This window comes from Gymnodraco acuticeps, unplaced genomic scaffold (genome assembly GCF_902827175.1).
Source record: "Gymnodraco acuticeps unplaced genomic scaffold, fGymAcu1.1, whole genome shotgun sequence".
Classification (NCBI taxonomy): Eukaryota; Metazoa; Chordata; class Actinopteri; order Perciformes; family Bathydraconidae; genus Gymnodraco; species Gymnodraco acuticeps.
This window is the reverse complement of record NW_022990513.1, coordinates 3124094-3137687: the sequence shown is the minus strand read 5'-3', so window position 1 is coordinate 3137687 and position 13594 is coordinate 3124094. Positions and strand designations below refer to the sequence as shown.

Below are 13594 nucleotides of genomic sequence, written 5' to 3'. Positions count from 1 at the left end.
GGGAACCTCATTGATTTCATATCGCAGAAAAAAGGGGCTCACTGGCATTTCTCATAATGCACCATCAGGTTGGACTGGGTAAATCTCCTCCAGAGATTCATAAAATAATACACTGCCAAAATAATATAAACAAGGTACATTTGGTAAATCCATCAGAGGGATTCTGATTGGTGATTCATTAATGAACACCTCGCTGCACATTGTCACTTACCTTTGTCATTGATAACAACAACACAATAATGGCTTCAGGATGTTCTTCTTGACATGCGATTATTAATAAGGTGTTAAGCAGATAGATAGTGACAATAATCATATATTAAACAGTATGTTACCAATTTTGTATACTCTATAATAAAAATGAAGAACAATATGTTTTTAAAACTTTATTTAAGAAGTAACCTATTTCAATAGAACACGGTAAATGGTAAAGGGTGACTTTTTTCTTAAGGAAGGACTTGGCCTGCTGGTGCAGTCACTGGGAGGTAGAACTACTGCCGCCTATAAGCAGAGAATATACAAATAAAGTCCTCTATACCTCATATGAGGTTCAGCAGAAATACCATTTGAGTTCTATGGCAGGACAACAATCTTCTTCTCCAGCTTCTGCTCAGGGAAGATGAACCTCCTCATCACGTCATCGAGCTCCTCCAGAGCCAGCTGAGCGTGGAGCACCGCAACGTCATCCGGGTCGGAGCGCACCACCCACTTCAGAGCCCGGTACAGGTCCAACAGAACATCACTGAGAACCTATAGCAGTCAGAGAGAGGGACAGAGGTTCACTGCTCTGCTCATTACACAGGAAACAGGGTTATATGTATATATCATTAGAATTAATGAGCAAAAACTTCTACAAAAAGACCCAAGTTGTATGTAACCACATACAGTGGGGCAAAAAAAGTATTTAGTCAGCCACCAATTGTGCAAGTTCTCCCACTTAAAAAGATGAGAGAGGCCTGTCATTTTCATCCTAGGTATACTTCAACGATGAGAGACAAAATGAGGGGAAAGAATCCAGAAAATCACATTGTCTGATTTTTAAAGAATTTATTTGCAAATTATGGTGGAAAATAAGTATTTGGTCAATAACGAAAGTTCATCTCAATACTTTGTTATATACCCTTTGTTGGCAATGACAGAGGTTAAACGTTTTCTGTAAGTCTTCACAAGGTGTTCACACACTGTTGCTGGTATTTTGGCCCATTCCTCCATGCAGATCTCCTCTAGAGCAGTGATGTTTTGGGGCTGTCGCTGGGCAACACAGACTTTCAACTCCCTCCAAAGATTCTCTATGGGGTTGAGATCTGGAGACTGGCTAGGCCACTCCAGGACCTTGAAATGCTTCTTCCGAAGCCACTCCTTCGTTGCCCGGGCGGTGTGTTTGGGATCATTGTCATGCTGAAAGACCCAGCCACGTTTCATCTTCAATGCCCTTGCTGATGGAAGGAGGTTGTCACTCAAAATCTCACGATACATGGCCCCATTCATTATTTCCTTTACACGGATCAGTCGTCCTGGTCCCTTTGCAGAAAAACAGCCCCAAAGCATGATGTTTCCACCCCCATGTTTCACAGTAGGTATGGTGTTCTTTGGATGCAACTCAGCATTCTTTCTCCTCCAAACACGTCTAGTTGAGTTTTTACCAAAAAGTTCTATTTTGGTTTCATCTGACCATATGACATTCTCCCAATCATCTTCTGGATCATCTAAATGCTCTCTAGCAAACTTCAGACGGGCCTGGACATGTACTGGCTTAAGCAGGGGGACACGTCTGGCACTGCAGGATTTGAGTCCCTGGCGGCGTAGTGTGTTACTGATGGTAGCCTTTGTTACTTTGGTCCCAGCTCTCTGCAGGTCATTGACTAGGTCCCCGTGTGGTTCTGGGATTTTTGCTCACCGTTCTTGTGATCATTTTGACCCCACGGGGTGAGATCTCGCGTGGAGCCCCAGATCGAGGGAGATTATCAGTGGTCTTGTATGTCTTCCATTTTCTAATAATTGCTCCCACAGTTGATTTCTTCACACCAAGCTGCTTACCTATTGCAGATTCAGTCTTCCCAGCCTGGTGCAGGTCTACAATTTTGTTTCTGGTGTCCTTTGACAGCTCTTTGGTCTTGGCCATAGTGGAGTTTGGAGTGTGACTGTTTGAGGTTGTGGACAGGTGTCTTTTATACTGATAACGAGTTCAAACAGGTGCCATTAATACAGTTAACAAGTGGAGGACAGAGGAGGCTCTTAAAGAAGAAGTTACAGGTCTGTGAGAGCCAGAAATCTTGTTTGTTTGTAGGTGACCAAATACTTATTTTACAGAGGAATTTACCAATTCATTCATTAAAAATCCTACAATGTGATTTCCTGGATTATTTCCCCCCATTCTGTCTCTCATAGTTGAAGTGTACCTAGGATGAAAATTACAGGCCTCTCTCATCTTTTTAAGTGGGAGAACTTGCACAATTGGTGGCTGACTAAATACTGTTTTGCCCCACTGTAACTGTTCAAAGTTGGTTGAGTACAATTAAGCAAGAAAAAGGAAACTTGGAAATGAACTGTCAAGGTGTAAAAACAACAACAACGTCATAAAGCACAAATAAATCTGCAGCTTGGCAAAGAGAAATTGCATTGAACATCTAACTGTTATTTAACTCATTCAAGGCTTTTGTTGCCATATTTAAACTGAAAGAGTAAATCCATGAAGACTTTCCCCTTAAATCCTTAAAAGGAAAAAGAGAAAAGGAATGAATAACTGATGGTGATTGAGGCTGAGTTCAAATGTTCATGCTGTGTGTGTGTGTGGCGAAACGATGCAAGTGGCATAGCATTGTAATACACACTTATATTTAACTTGACAGAAAGAAAATAAAACAAAAATGAATCGGACACTATTCTGTTCAAATGGTTGATTTTCATCAAGCAGCAAAATACCTAGCTCCCCAGGTATAATGTCTCATAATGGGTCATAAACTACAACTCAGACAGAGCAAGAAACTCAAAGATCTCACCTCTAAAATAGTAATACACATTTGATCAGTTATTAATCCAAAGAATAGCAATAACAGATCAATGGCCAAGTAAACAATGCTTTATTTTCTTCCAATTAAAGAAACCTCTTATTAGATCCTATCCACTTTTCTTTTGTTCAGTGGTGGACTGCACAGTACATATTCAGATTGCTTAGGGTCAAGAGAGAGTCAGAGGAGCATGTTAACGGTGTGTTATCTTACTGATATAACCATTTCCAATGTTTCAGGTCAAACACACGGCCACTTGATGTGAGGCAGATACACAATGTATACGTCACAGAGGTTCACGCTACAATTTGCAACATCAGAAATGCATGTAGAAAACCAGACAACAGTCATGTTGGGCATTCTTTCACAGAAGATCTGTTTTGACAGAGTGGAGGGAAAATGCGTCAGTAACAGTGAGAGGTGAGATGCAGACAGCCCCCCCCCCCCCCCCACCTGGCCCCCTCCTCTCTCACATGGTGCTGCTCTGGCCCTCTCATCTGTTTCCATGTCACTGTGTGTGTCATTAGCCCTCAACAGCTGCTGCTGCTGCTCTGTAATGACAGGACCTGACCTGGGACCAGCAGCTGCACAGAGCATCAGGAGTAATCAGGAGCCACGTCACATTGGAGCCAGCAGCACACACACAGCACTGAGCCCCCACAGGTGGAAGATTTTCCTTTTCTTTCTTCCGTATGTAACCCAAGTGGTCCAAGGATGAGAGACAGCGCGTTTTGTTCCCAGCTGAATTAACAACAAGCTGATTAATAGAGCAATACATATTTTAATCTGTAGCAAGGATGTGACGACAATGAAAGGATAATGCTAATTTGAATGAATCTTATATCACTAGTTCACACAATAAAAAGAGCCAATATCACAATGAATAGTACCTTGTAGTAATACTTGTGTATCTAAACCTCAAACATCCAATGTCGTCCAACAAATATATATATATATATATATATATATATATATATTTTGCTTTGAATACATAAACTGGCAGAGGTGCTACCATGTCTAACCTTCAGACTTGCACAGTAATCAGTGAATTCAGAAAGCCTGGCTTGCTGCGTCTATTTTAGGAGGCCGAGGAACTGATGTGATCAGCCCGAGCCAAGGGGACTATCTAAGAACAACACTTCAGCAGAGACAGGAAACACACTGCACCACGAGAGGAACCAGAGACTGTGAAACACGGTGTTTCGAGTGAGTCTCCTTCCTGTGCTCAGTGAGAACATTAGTGTGTGACCCACAGGTAGACTGGGATTCTGAAACACAGAGAGGACCCCTGCCTCCAGCAGTCCACACACAGACATGTCTACGCTTACCGCTGTCAATCAATTCAATTATTACATTTCTTTAAACACAATAATAAAATACATCTGATACCGCCCTCATAATTAGTTTTTTTTTTGTGAAGGTCCTCACTAACCTTTGGCCCTAATAAAAAGGCTAACAGTAATGTTAGCTGAACTTTGGGGACTGAAGAGACACCTTCCCTTTTATTCCTTTTTGCCAAATACAATGTCAAAAACTAAGAAATGCATTTGTTAAGATTTTACAGGATTTATGAGCATGTAATTTTTCTGTTTATGTAAATGTAACAGGTCTTTCTTGACCTAAAGCTCAAGTGCAGGACATCGAGGTTCTACACAAAAGACAGAAATGACTTGTTCACAGTGGATCTTTATACTCAAGCTGGCCAAGTTAACACCGACAATTATTTTATCGCGCATTAACAGTTTTTAAAAAAAATTCATATTATTATTTAGAAAGTTCCGTGGCTCACTGGCTCTGGATACACATACAGACAGACCATGGGTCACAGGAGGGGCGGGATGTTGATCAGTATTGGCTTAGGATGGGCGTCATCACGCATCTCAACCAATGAGAGCATAGGTGGCGGGCCTAAGACTGCACATGAACAGAAACAGAAAGAAGTGGCGGGACAGAAACATGGAGGAAGGTACCAAACTCTTACATGGAAATGTTACATCTCTTCAGACAGAGGAGTTGATAGAACCAGGGTTATTTGTAACCACTGCAAAGTTATATTTTCTTATCTCTGGACTCTGAGGGGAACTTCTATAACAAACTAGATACAACGTTAATGCCCTGGCAGTGGCAATAGCTGTCAGGGAATAATTCTGTCTACATGTTTACCTTTTGCCCTCTGACGCAGATGCCCAACCTTGGGCAGCCGCTATCTCCCTTAAGGAGGGGCTGCCCTAGCATTTTGTTGTTGTTACCAGTTTATGACCGGGCAACTGTCGGTCAGAGATAGTTATTGTTGTGGGACACCTGAGCACATCCTCCTCAGGGTGTAGATGACCCCGAGCCATATGCGACAACAAATGTGATTCAGTTTCACCAGCTGTTTAGTCTATCTATTGAAGAATGTTGATTATTACACTCTGAACTAGTTCAAACCTGGAGCTACAGGAGGGCTCTTCAGAACTGATTGTGGCACCTCAACCGTGTGGTCAACTCGTGGCCCGTGACATGTCTTGTGAATTCTCCGGCCGAAGCTCCAAATAAACCGTCAGTGTTTGCCATCAAAGCTCCAGCTCTCCTCGTGTCTCTTTTGGCGCATTTCCACTACAGCGCGGAGCTCGCTTTAAGCGTGCCGTGCCCGGCCCGTTTTTGGTTGCGTTTCCACTTGGCGTAGTACCGGCTAGCGGGTACTTTTTCACAGTTTTTCTGGCCCCATAAAATCGAGGTTCTTTCCGGGCCAATAACCAGTCTGAGTCGGGCTGAGTATGCTAAACTAGAGAGAGAATCGCTGGCAAGGGGGCTACAACTACAACAAAATGAACATATTTTACCGCGATTTAATTGTAATACACGTTTTAAAATGATGCCGAAGTAACAACATACTGATACCGGTTAGGAAAAACCATGAATTAATGTTTGGACAAGTCTGCAGACAGACGGCAGGCGAAAAACCCTTTTAAAATGCATGTTTTCTAAATGGAGCTTGGCTAAGCTAACGTTATATATGCTCCGACTGTCCACACTCACAACAACGGCCGATACAGACATAAATAAACCAGCGACTGTATTCGCCATGACAGACAGTCTGTGGTTTGTACTTGTTTAACTTTAGTCTAGTTTCTGAACAGATATGAAGAGCTGTGAGCTTGAGTGCTAACAGCTAACGGCTGATGTTGTTTTTCTGTGGTTCTCATTGAAGAGGACATCACGGCTCCGCATACACTGCGTTACTATAGTTATTGCCCCAGTTCCTAAACTGTAATGGAAACGCAGCATAAAGTGAGCCTGGCTTAACAAGGCCTAACGAGGCCTAGCCATACCGAGCGAGGCCCTGTAGTGGAAATGCGCCATTTGAGTCCTGACTCTCCATTGCTACAGAAATTTCCCCCACAATAGCTTTATAATTTGTATTTGATTACATTAACTCATGTTTAAGTTGAGATTTACAATACATATTTTAACTGCTACTTTGTAAATGCAATACTCCTGTTAAAAAGCACCTTATTTGTTTAAAGTGTTTGCAAACCAAATGTTATTGCCAGTAGTGGCTGGTGCATCTTTCTCCAGGGGGGGCTCTACCTAAATGTAAGCAAACGTATACACAAAGTAAAAACATATGTCATATTACAACGCAGGGCTAGCTCAAAGGCACCACAGAACTAGATACAGTCTATTAATTTAGAAAGGAAGTACCTGTTTTTGTCAATCTCCTTATTATGCTTACATATCCTTATCCTGTAGCCTTCATTACGTTTGACAGCTGTGTTTACTTTCCCAAACATGGCTAGTCATAGCATTTTCCATGTGGACTCTAGTTTGTTCATGCTTTTTAGAGTTTTCTGATACTATATAGACAAAAGTATTGGGCCACCTGGGGCACAGTCATGCTTCCCCAAACTGTTTCCACAAAGTTGGAAGCATAGAATTGTCCAAAATGACTTGGTAAGATGAAGCATTAAGAATCCTCTTCACTGGAACTAAGGGACCTAGGCCAACCCCAGAAAAACAACCATAGCATTAGCCGCTTTCACACCAAGTACTTTGTCGTACTTAGTTCCCAGTACTTAGTCCCGCCAAACTCTTTAGTCCAGTAACTATCCTAGTAAATCGCGTTCACACCGGAATAAGTCCCTGAGGGAGGATTAGGCAAATGAAGCCACTGACGTCACTTCTTCTTCTGCTTTAGGTTTACTGACAGGCCGCAAACAACTTCGGGTGGCGTATAAATCGCCACCCGAAGCCCCGGGTAAATCGCCAGAAGCGCCGACACCTCCTCATCACTCCACCGATCCCACGTTTTATTTTGTGTTGCCATAAGTCAGTCTCTCTCCGTTGGTGAGAGAGGAAAGGAAATAAAATGGGGGCTTCACAAAAACTTTTCAGAGTTTTACGGGGCGTGGTTTGCAATTCGCACAGCCAATCAGAAATTGGAACCTTTTTCTCCCCAGGAATATATCTGGCTTTGTAAAAGCAACACGATCATCGACCCGATGCAGTCCCCCATTGTTGTTGTAGTGAGCGCCGCTGGGGAGAAAATCAACGACATAAACGGTGACGTCATGACGCAGCTGCGGCAGCACCAGTCGGGCTCTGGGCGGTGTGAACTAAACGGGGGCTGAAAAGAAGAACCGGTTCCGAACCAGAAAAGCTCTAGCACGGAGCTAGAACGGGAACCGCGTTGGTGTGAAAGGGGCATTGGAGGGTTTGATAACCCACTCCCCCTCCACACTCGTTGGTTTGGAACAGCACTTAATGTGGCGGCCCCTCCACGACAACGGGCAAACGGAGGGGTAGTGTGTAGGGGTAGGGTGTGGATTGGAATTGGGCCTCCGTCTCCGTCCAACTCTCTCTCACTCAACGTCACTCACTCACTCACTAATACCTCATTCACACTAAAGCAACTCCGGTTCAAGCTCCGTGCTAGAGCTTTTCAGGTTCAGAACCGGTTCTTCGGTTTAGCTCCGGCTCTTTACACACTGCCCAGAGTCCGACTGGTGCTGCGTCATTGCGTCATCGTCATGACGTAACCGTTTGCGTGCCTGCTTCATAAAGCCAAACCGCGCGGAAACCCCTCACAACTCACACCGACCACAACAATGGCCGATTGTGCTCCAGCTTCCTCTGTACCTCTTCGGAAGACCAGATTCCCAGTAGGTAGCTGGTCTCTTCAGTGGACCACTGCTGCTTGTTAAGTTTCTCCATCGTTGTGTACAAACTGGATAAAACGCCGGCTTTTTGTTGTTGTTCAGGAGTTGATCCTAAATATCCAAATATTCGTTTGTTGGAGTACTATCCGGGTTTCAATTTCGATATTCGGATATTCGTATTTATTTTTTATTTTTTTTAAATTAAATTTATTGAAATCTCCAATATCAACGTAAGAGCTTGTGCCTCTTCGGGGGGTGCTAACACGTAACCATAAACTTTATTGTTTACTTTCTCCGTCTTTATATGTAGACATTACTTTTCTCCATTAATCTCCGTCACGTTGTTTCCATAGCAACAACAACTTCCTGTCAACAGCGGTAACACTCCTTCAAAATAAAAGCATGTCCATAAAAAATAGGAAGCCAAACCAAATTACACTTAAGACGTATACAACTGCAACGAAAGTAACAAACACAATGCAATATCCTTTTCAATTTCAAAGAACACAAATTGGGTTACATTAACAAATAACTATAAAACAACAATATTGTAGAATAACAAAATGAATGGCGTGAATAAAACCGAAATACACGTGTTGAAGCGTTCGCTGCTGATTACTACGCACCCCCCCCCGGGCCGAATATCCGGAGCCTGAACAATGGTATTCAGGACAGCCCTACTTCTAACGAGGGTCGATCATGGTTGTATAGGGGTCAACGGGCAAAGTCTCCTGCACCCCAGGCTGAAAACACGTGACTTATCAGTAACTTTAGACATCGTAACACAATTTTAATCGATATTTAATTGTAGATCCTACATTTTACTGACACCAACTATATCATATTTACCTATGAAAAATATACGTATACAATTAAAGTATTTTTTATGACAATGTAGAATGTGCAAAGAGGTGGGGTGGACCGGTCGCCATGGTTATTGTGCTTGTGTTCATATAGCAATACAATCGAGATAAACTACTTTTGAATTCATTATTGAATTTTGCAAATAACAATGCGATTAATCGCAGAAAATCATGCGATTAATCACAATAAAAAATTATAATCGTTGCCGAGCTAGTTTATACATGTGTGGTTGGGGAAATGTACAGTATGTATGGTTTGATGAAAAATAAATAGCGCACAAATACCTGGGTAGTTTTGTCGCTGAGGCCTCGCAGCAGCAGGGTGATGACATGGACAGAAGCTCTCCTCACTTCCGCCTCCTTCTCTGTCTTTATCAGAGCAGTAAGACAAGAGCTGAGCTACACACACACACACACACACACACACACACACACACACACACACACACACACACACACACACACACACACACACACACACACACACACACACACACACACACACACACACACACCACACACACACACACACACACACACACACACACACACACACACACACACACACACACCACACACACACACACACCACACACACACACACACATATACTCGTACACACACACACACACACACACACACACACACACACACACACACACCACACACACACACACACACACACACACGTAAATGGACTATACTTATATAGCCTTTTATCCAGTCTACGATCCTCAAAAAGAGTTTTGCATTCAACAACTCATCATTCACCCATTCACACCTCATTCATACAGTGCAACGTGCCATTTGTGCTCAAGTAAGCTAACAATCATACAACACATTCCCACGCACTGTTGGCCATTGGTAACAACTCAGGGTTAAGTATCTTGCCCAAGGATACATCCACATGTGGACTGCACAGGGCTGGGATCAGACCCACAACCTTCAGATTGAAAGATGACTGCAGTCCCTTGCAGCCACAGTCGCCCCACACACATATATATTTACAGTGGTATAAACATGAGGTCATAGGCAATTAGCTAATAATGGAATCATTATGTCAGGTAAGTGTTACAGCACCATCTATCACAAAGACCTATCAGCTGCTGAGGTGAGAGCCAGAACTTAGATTTTTTACATTTTAATAATAAATGCATCATATTGGTGCACTTCGGAGGAACATTTAAAGACGAAATCCATTAATAGATAAGAGCTCCGATAAAATATTTCAGACACAGCGCAGCAGTTTGAAAGACAGATTTTTCTTATAACCACAATGTGCTGCAGCTAGGCTGGGTGATACTGCATGGATAAAATCACATATCACAATATTTTCGACTATGTATGATATACAAATAAAATATAGAAAGTCTATACATCTTCCAGTGCAGACTAACAACTTAGGAAGGATTGCTTTAGTTGAAGCCAATGCAGTATTACTCACAAAGGTTTTGGCTTATTGAAAGCTAATGTAGCTGCAGGATTCTTGCATTTTGAGTGGCTAAATGCACTTATTGTATGTAGTTTTGGATAAAGCGGCAGCTTATAATTGATGTATACAGGGCCCAGCCCTGGCGGTGTGTTTACTGTCCCCTGTTGAAACCTCCTCTCACCTCCTGGGCCAGCGCTGGCAGGGCGGAGTCCAGCCGAGGACACAGCTCCCCCAGGTTAGACAGGCTGCTGGCCCGCACGCCAGGGTCCGGGTCCCTGGTTCCCTGCAGGAAGACTCCCACCAGAGGACGCCCGAAGTGGGGCGCAAGTTCCCCTGGATAAGGAGGGGGGGGGGGGGGGGGGTGGTTAGCTGCCAGGTTATAAATCTGAGATGCATTTACGGTAAGGAAAACTAGACCTTATTATTTATCAAGTAAACAAAGATGTCGGCCTAATTACCAAGGGGCCTGCATCTTTTATTGAGAACACGGTGACATCAGCTTACATATTACATGATGATCTGATGCAATGCCTTATTTAAAACACAGTTATAATCAAATGCAACAGACGGTAGGTTTTCTCAGGCTGTCTGTAATACCAAATAAAACCCATACGTTCACCCCTCTGCTCACTGATGCAAACAACATGAACCCACTCACATTAACATTGATGAAGACTAATATCTAGCTTGATGAGGGTCACACTGGGTTAAACATACATCCAGCTCCTTTAATTGCTGTGATGTGCTTTAATTAAAAATATATTAGCACAATGTGTTCAGTTGGATGTTGAATTAATTAAGAAAATAAAATAAAGTGTGAAATGATTTTCTCTCTTTTTCAATTCAAGCAATACGTTTTATTTTAGCAGCAACTGTTATTGTCTGTTTCTCATTAAGAATCATATACACACACACACACTTCCAGAGGACAGCCTGACAAAGGGCAGATCTCGGCCCCTCTGGGGGTTGAGGACAAACAGAGGCTCTCTGGATGTCTATGCGGCAAACTGAAGGTCTACCGAATCTCTCAGCAAATATATAAACCCCCCAATTGTCCCAGAGAAGCAGTACGATGGCAATCTGGCAGATAAAACCAGAGCTGGGACCAAAACAAAACAGGGTATTAATCAGGGAAAGGGTCTCATACACAGGGGCCCTTCTGACTGAGATCTGCAGGACAACAGGCCGGCCCTGTCCTGCATGAGAGCTGTCCACCAAACACACATAATCCTTTCAACAAATATGGATACTGATTTATCATTCCAACAATGTTTACCACTCACAGTAAAACAAATGACTAGGTTTCTTGATTCAGATAAGGGCAGATGTTTTAAAACATGTGGCACACACTGAATCCTCCTCCTGTCAACTGCTGCCACAGTAACTACACTCATTAACATTCACTACTGTATGTCAGCATCAGTAACTTGCTGCTGTGTGATGTTATCCAATGACGTTTAAGGATCCTTTGTTCATTTATTATGCATGTAGCACGGTTATGGTGGTTTTACATACGTTTTTTTAAACTTTTGAACAGATCTAGCTTCCAGTTTTCATTCTACTGTTAACAAGGCCGACCATGTCCTGCCTTCAGCTGCTTACTTCAACAGACATCAGAGTGGTTTCCATCTTACTCTTAAAATGCTTCAGTGTGAATGATTTTGGGTTTTCATCAAAATAATTGAACCCATCGTAGGCGTCAGGAAATGGCTTTTAAATCAACATTTGTGTTACCGAACTAGAGATGATGCTCACCCATTGCCCGACTTGCCCTCATCAGGACTTCTCCCACTTTGAGCCGGGTTTCCAGGGAGTGCTCAGTGATGGATGTAGGGAGTGAGGGGCCATGTTGGAAGTCTTTGAGAAGCCTCTCCAGAATCCTCTCAGGGTATGAATCAGCCAAAGCAGCCAGACCTGGAGACAGTTCACACTCAGTCTGTCTGCTTTCAAGAGTTACTGCCAACAGCTTCAGACCATAGCTTGAGATCAATAATCATAAAACTCTATGAAAACTTCACACTTAGGCAAGTTGCATAATTGTATTACCTTGAATTGCTGACAGGTAGACAAATGAGTCCTCATGCTCCAGGTTTTCTAAGAAGAGCTGGAGAAGACATGCCATCAGATTAAAACCCAGACAGTGTATGGCAATATACCATCAGCATCAATATACACACAGACTGTGTCTGGTTATATACCATCAGCATCAATATACACACAGACTGTGTCTGGTTATATACCATCAGCATCAATATACACACAGACTGTGTCTGGTTATATACCATCAGCATCATTACACACACAGACTGTGTCTGGTTATATACCATCAGCATCAATATACACACAGACTGTGTCTGGTTATATACCATCAGCATCATTACACACACAGACTGTGTATGGTTATATACCATCAGCATCATTACACACACAGACGGTGTCTGGTTATATACCATCAGCATCATTACACACACAGACTGTGTCTGGTTATATACCATCAGCATCATTACACACACAGACTGTGTCTGGTTATATACCATCAGCATCATTACACACACAGACTGTGTATGGTTATATACCTTCTGTTAACATAAAATATGTGACATGGAACTTGCAGGGGAACCACAGAGGATCAATACTGGCAAAGCTCAATAAATTAAAAACACATCACAACACTGTCAAAGTGAATAATTAAACATGACCTCAGGTACAATAAGGGTCTTTGAAGAGAAAGGTTTGATTGTGTGGGGAAACCAAGGGGCTTGGGACAGAATGTGCCAGAGTTTGGGGTGAAGTAAGGGGGGAGGAGAGAACATATGGAAGGTGACCTGTACAATGTTAGAGAACTCAACCGAATCATTGCATGAAGAGAAAAATCAATACTGATGTGATAGTAGGGGGCTGAAGGTTATCAAAAGGCGCATACGGGGGGTGGGCTTCTGATTACAGAGAATACTAAATGAGTTGTTATCCTTTCTTCCCCACACCACCTTAACAAGTCCCAGAGTGCAGCACCGTCCCCTCTGGCCCCCCTGGGGAAGGGCTTCAATTCACCTCATTCATTATACATGTTTGCTCCTCACGTCTCAGGAGACACACGCAGCAGCACCTACACTCAACCATAGCACATGTTTAATAGGAGGCCAACGCCACACA

The 13594-nt window shown here is 42.8% G+C and overlaps 1 protein-coding gene across 3 annotated transcripts in view; it reads right to left on the bottom strand.

Moving 5' to 3' along the window:
- Positions 1-368: 368 nt before the first annotated feature.
- Positions 369-13594, bottom strand: part of tango6 (transport and golgi organization 6 homolog (Drosophila)) — a 29153-nt gene continuing 15927 nt past the window's right edge. For 2 of the 3 annotated variants that reach the window (XM_034227110.1, XM_034227112.1), the window contains exons 14-18: positions 12488-12545; positions 12197-12355; positions 10623-10774; positions 9295-9408; positions 369-747 (exon numbers count right to left, since the gene is read on the bottom strand). In XM_034227110.1, coding sequence (XP_034083001.1) covers positions 571-747; positions 9295-9408; positions 10623-10774; positions 12197-12355; positions 12488-12545 — 660 coding nt within the window. In that variant the 3' untranslated portion in view covers positions 369-570. The remainder of the gene's footprint in view (positions 748-9294; positions 9409-10622; positions 10775-12196; positions 12356-12487; positions 12546-13594) is intronic. The other variant, XM_034227111.1, reaches the window with a different exon arrangement.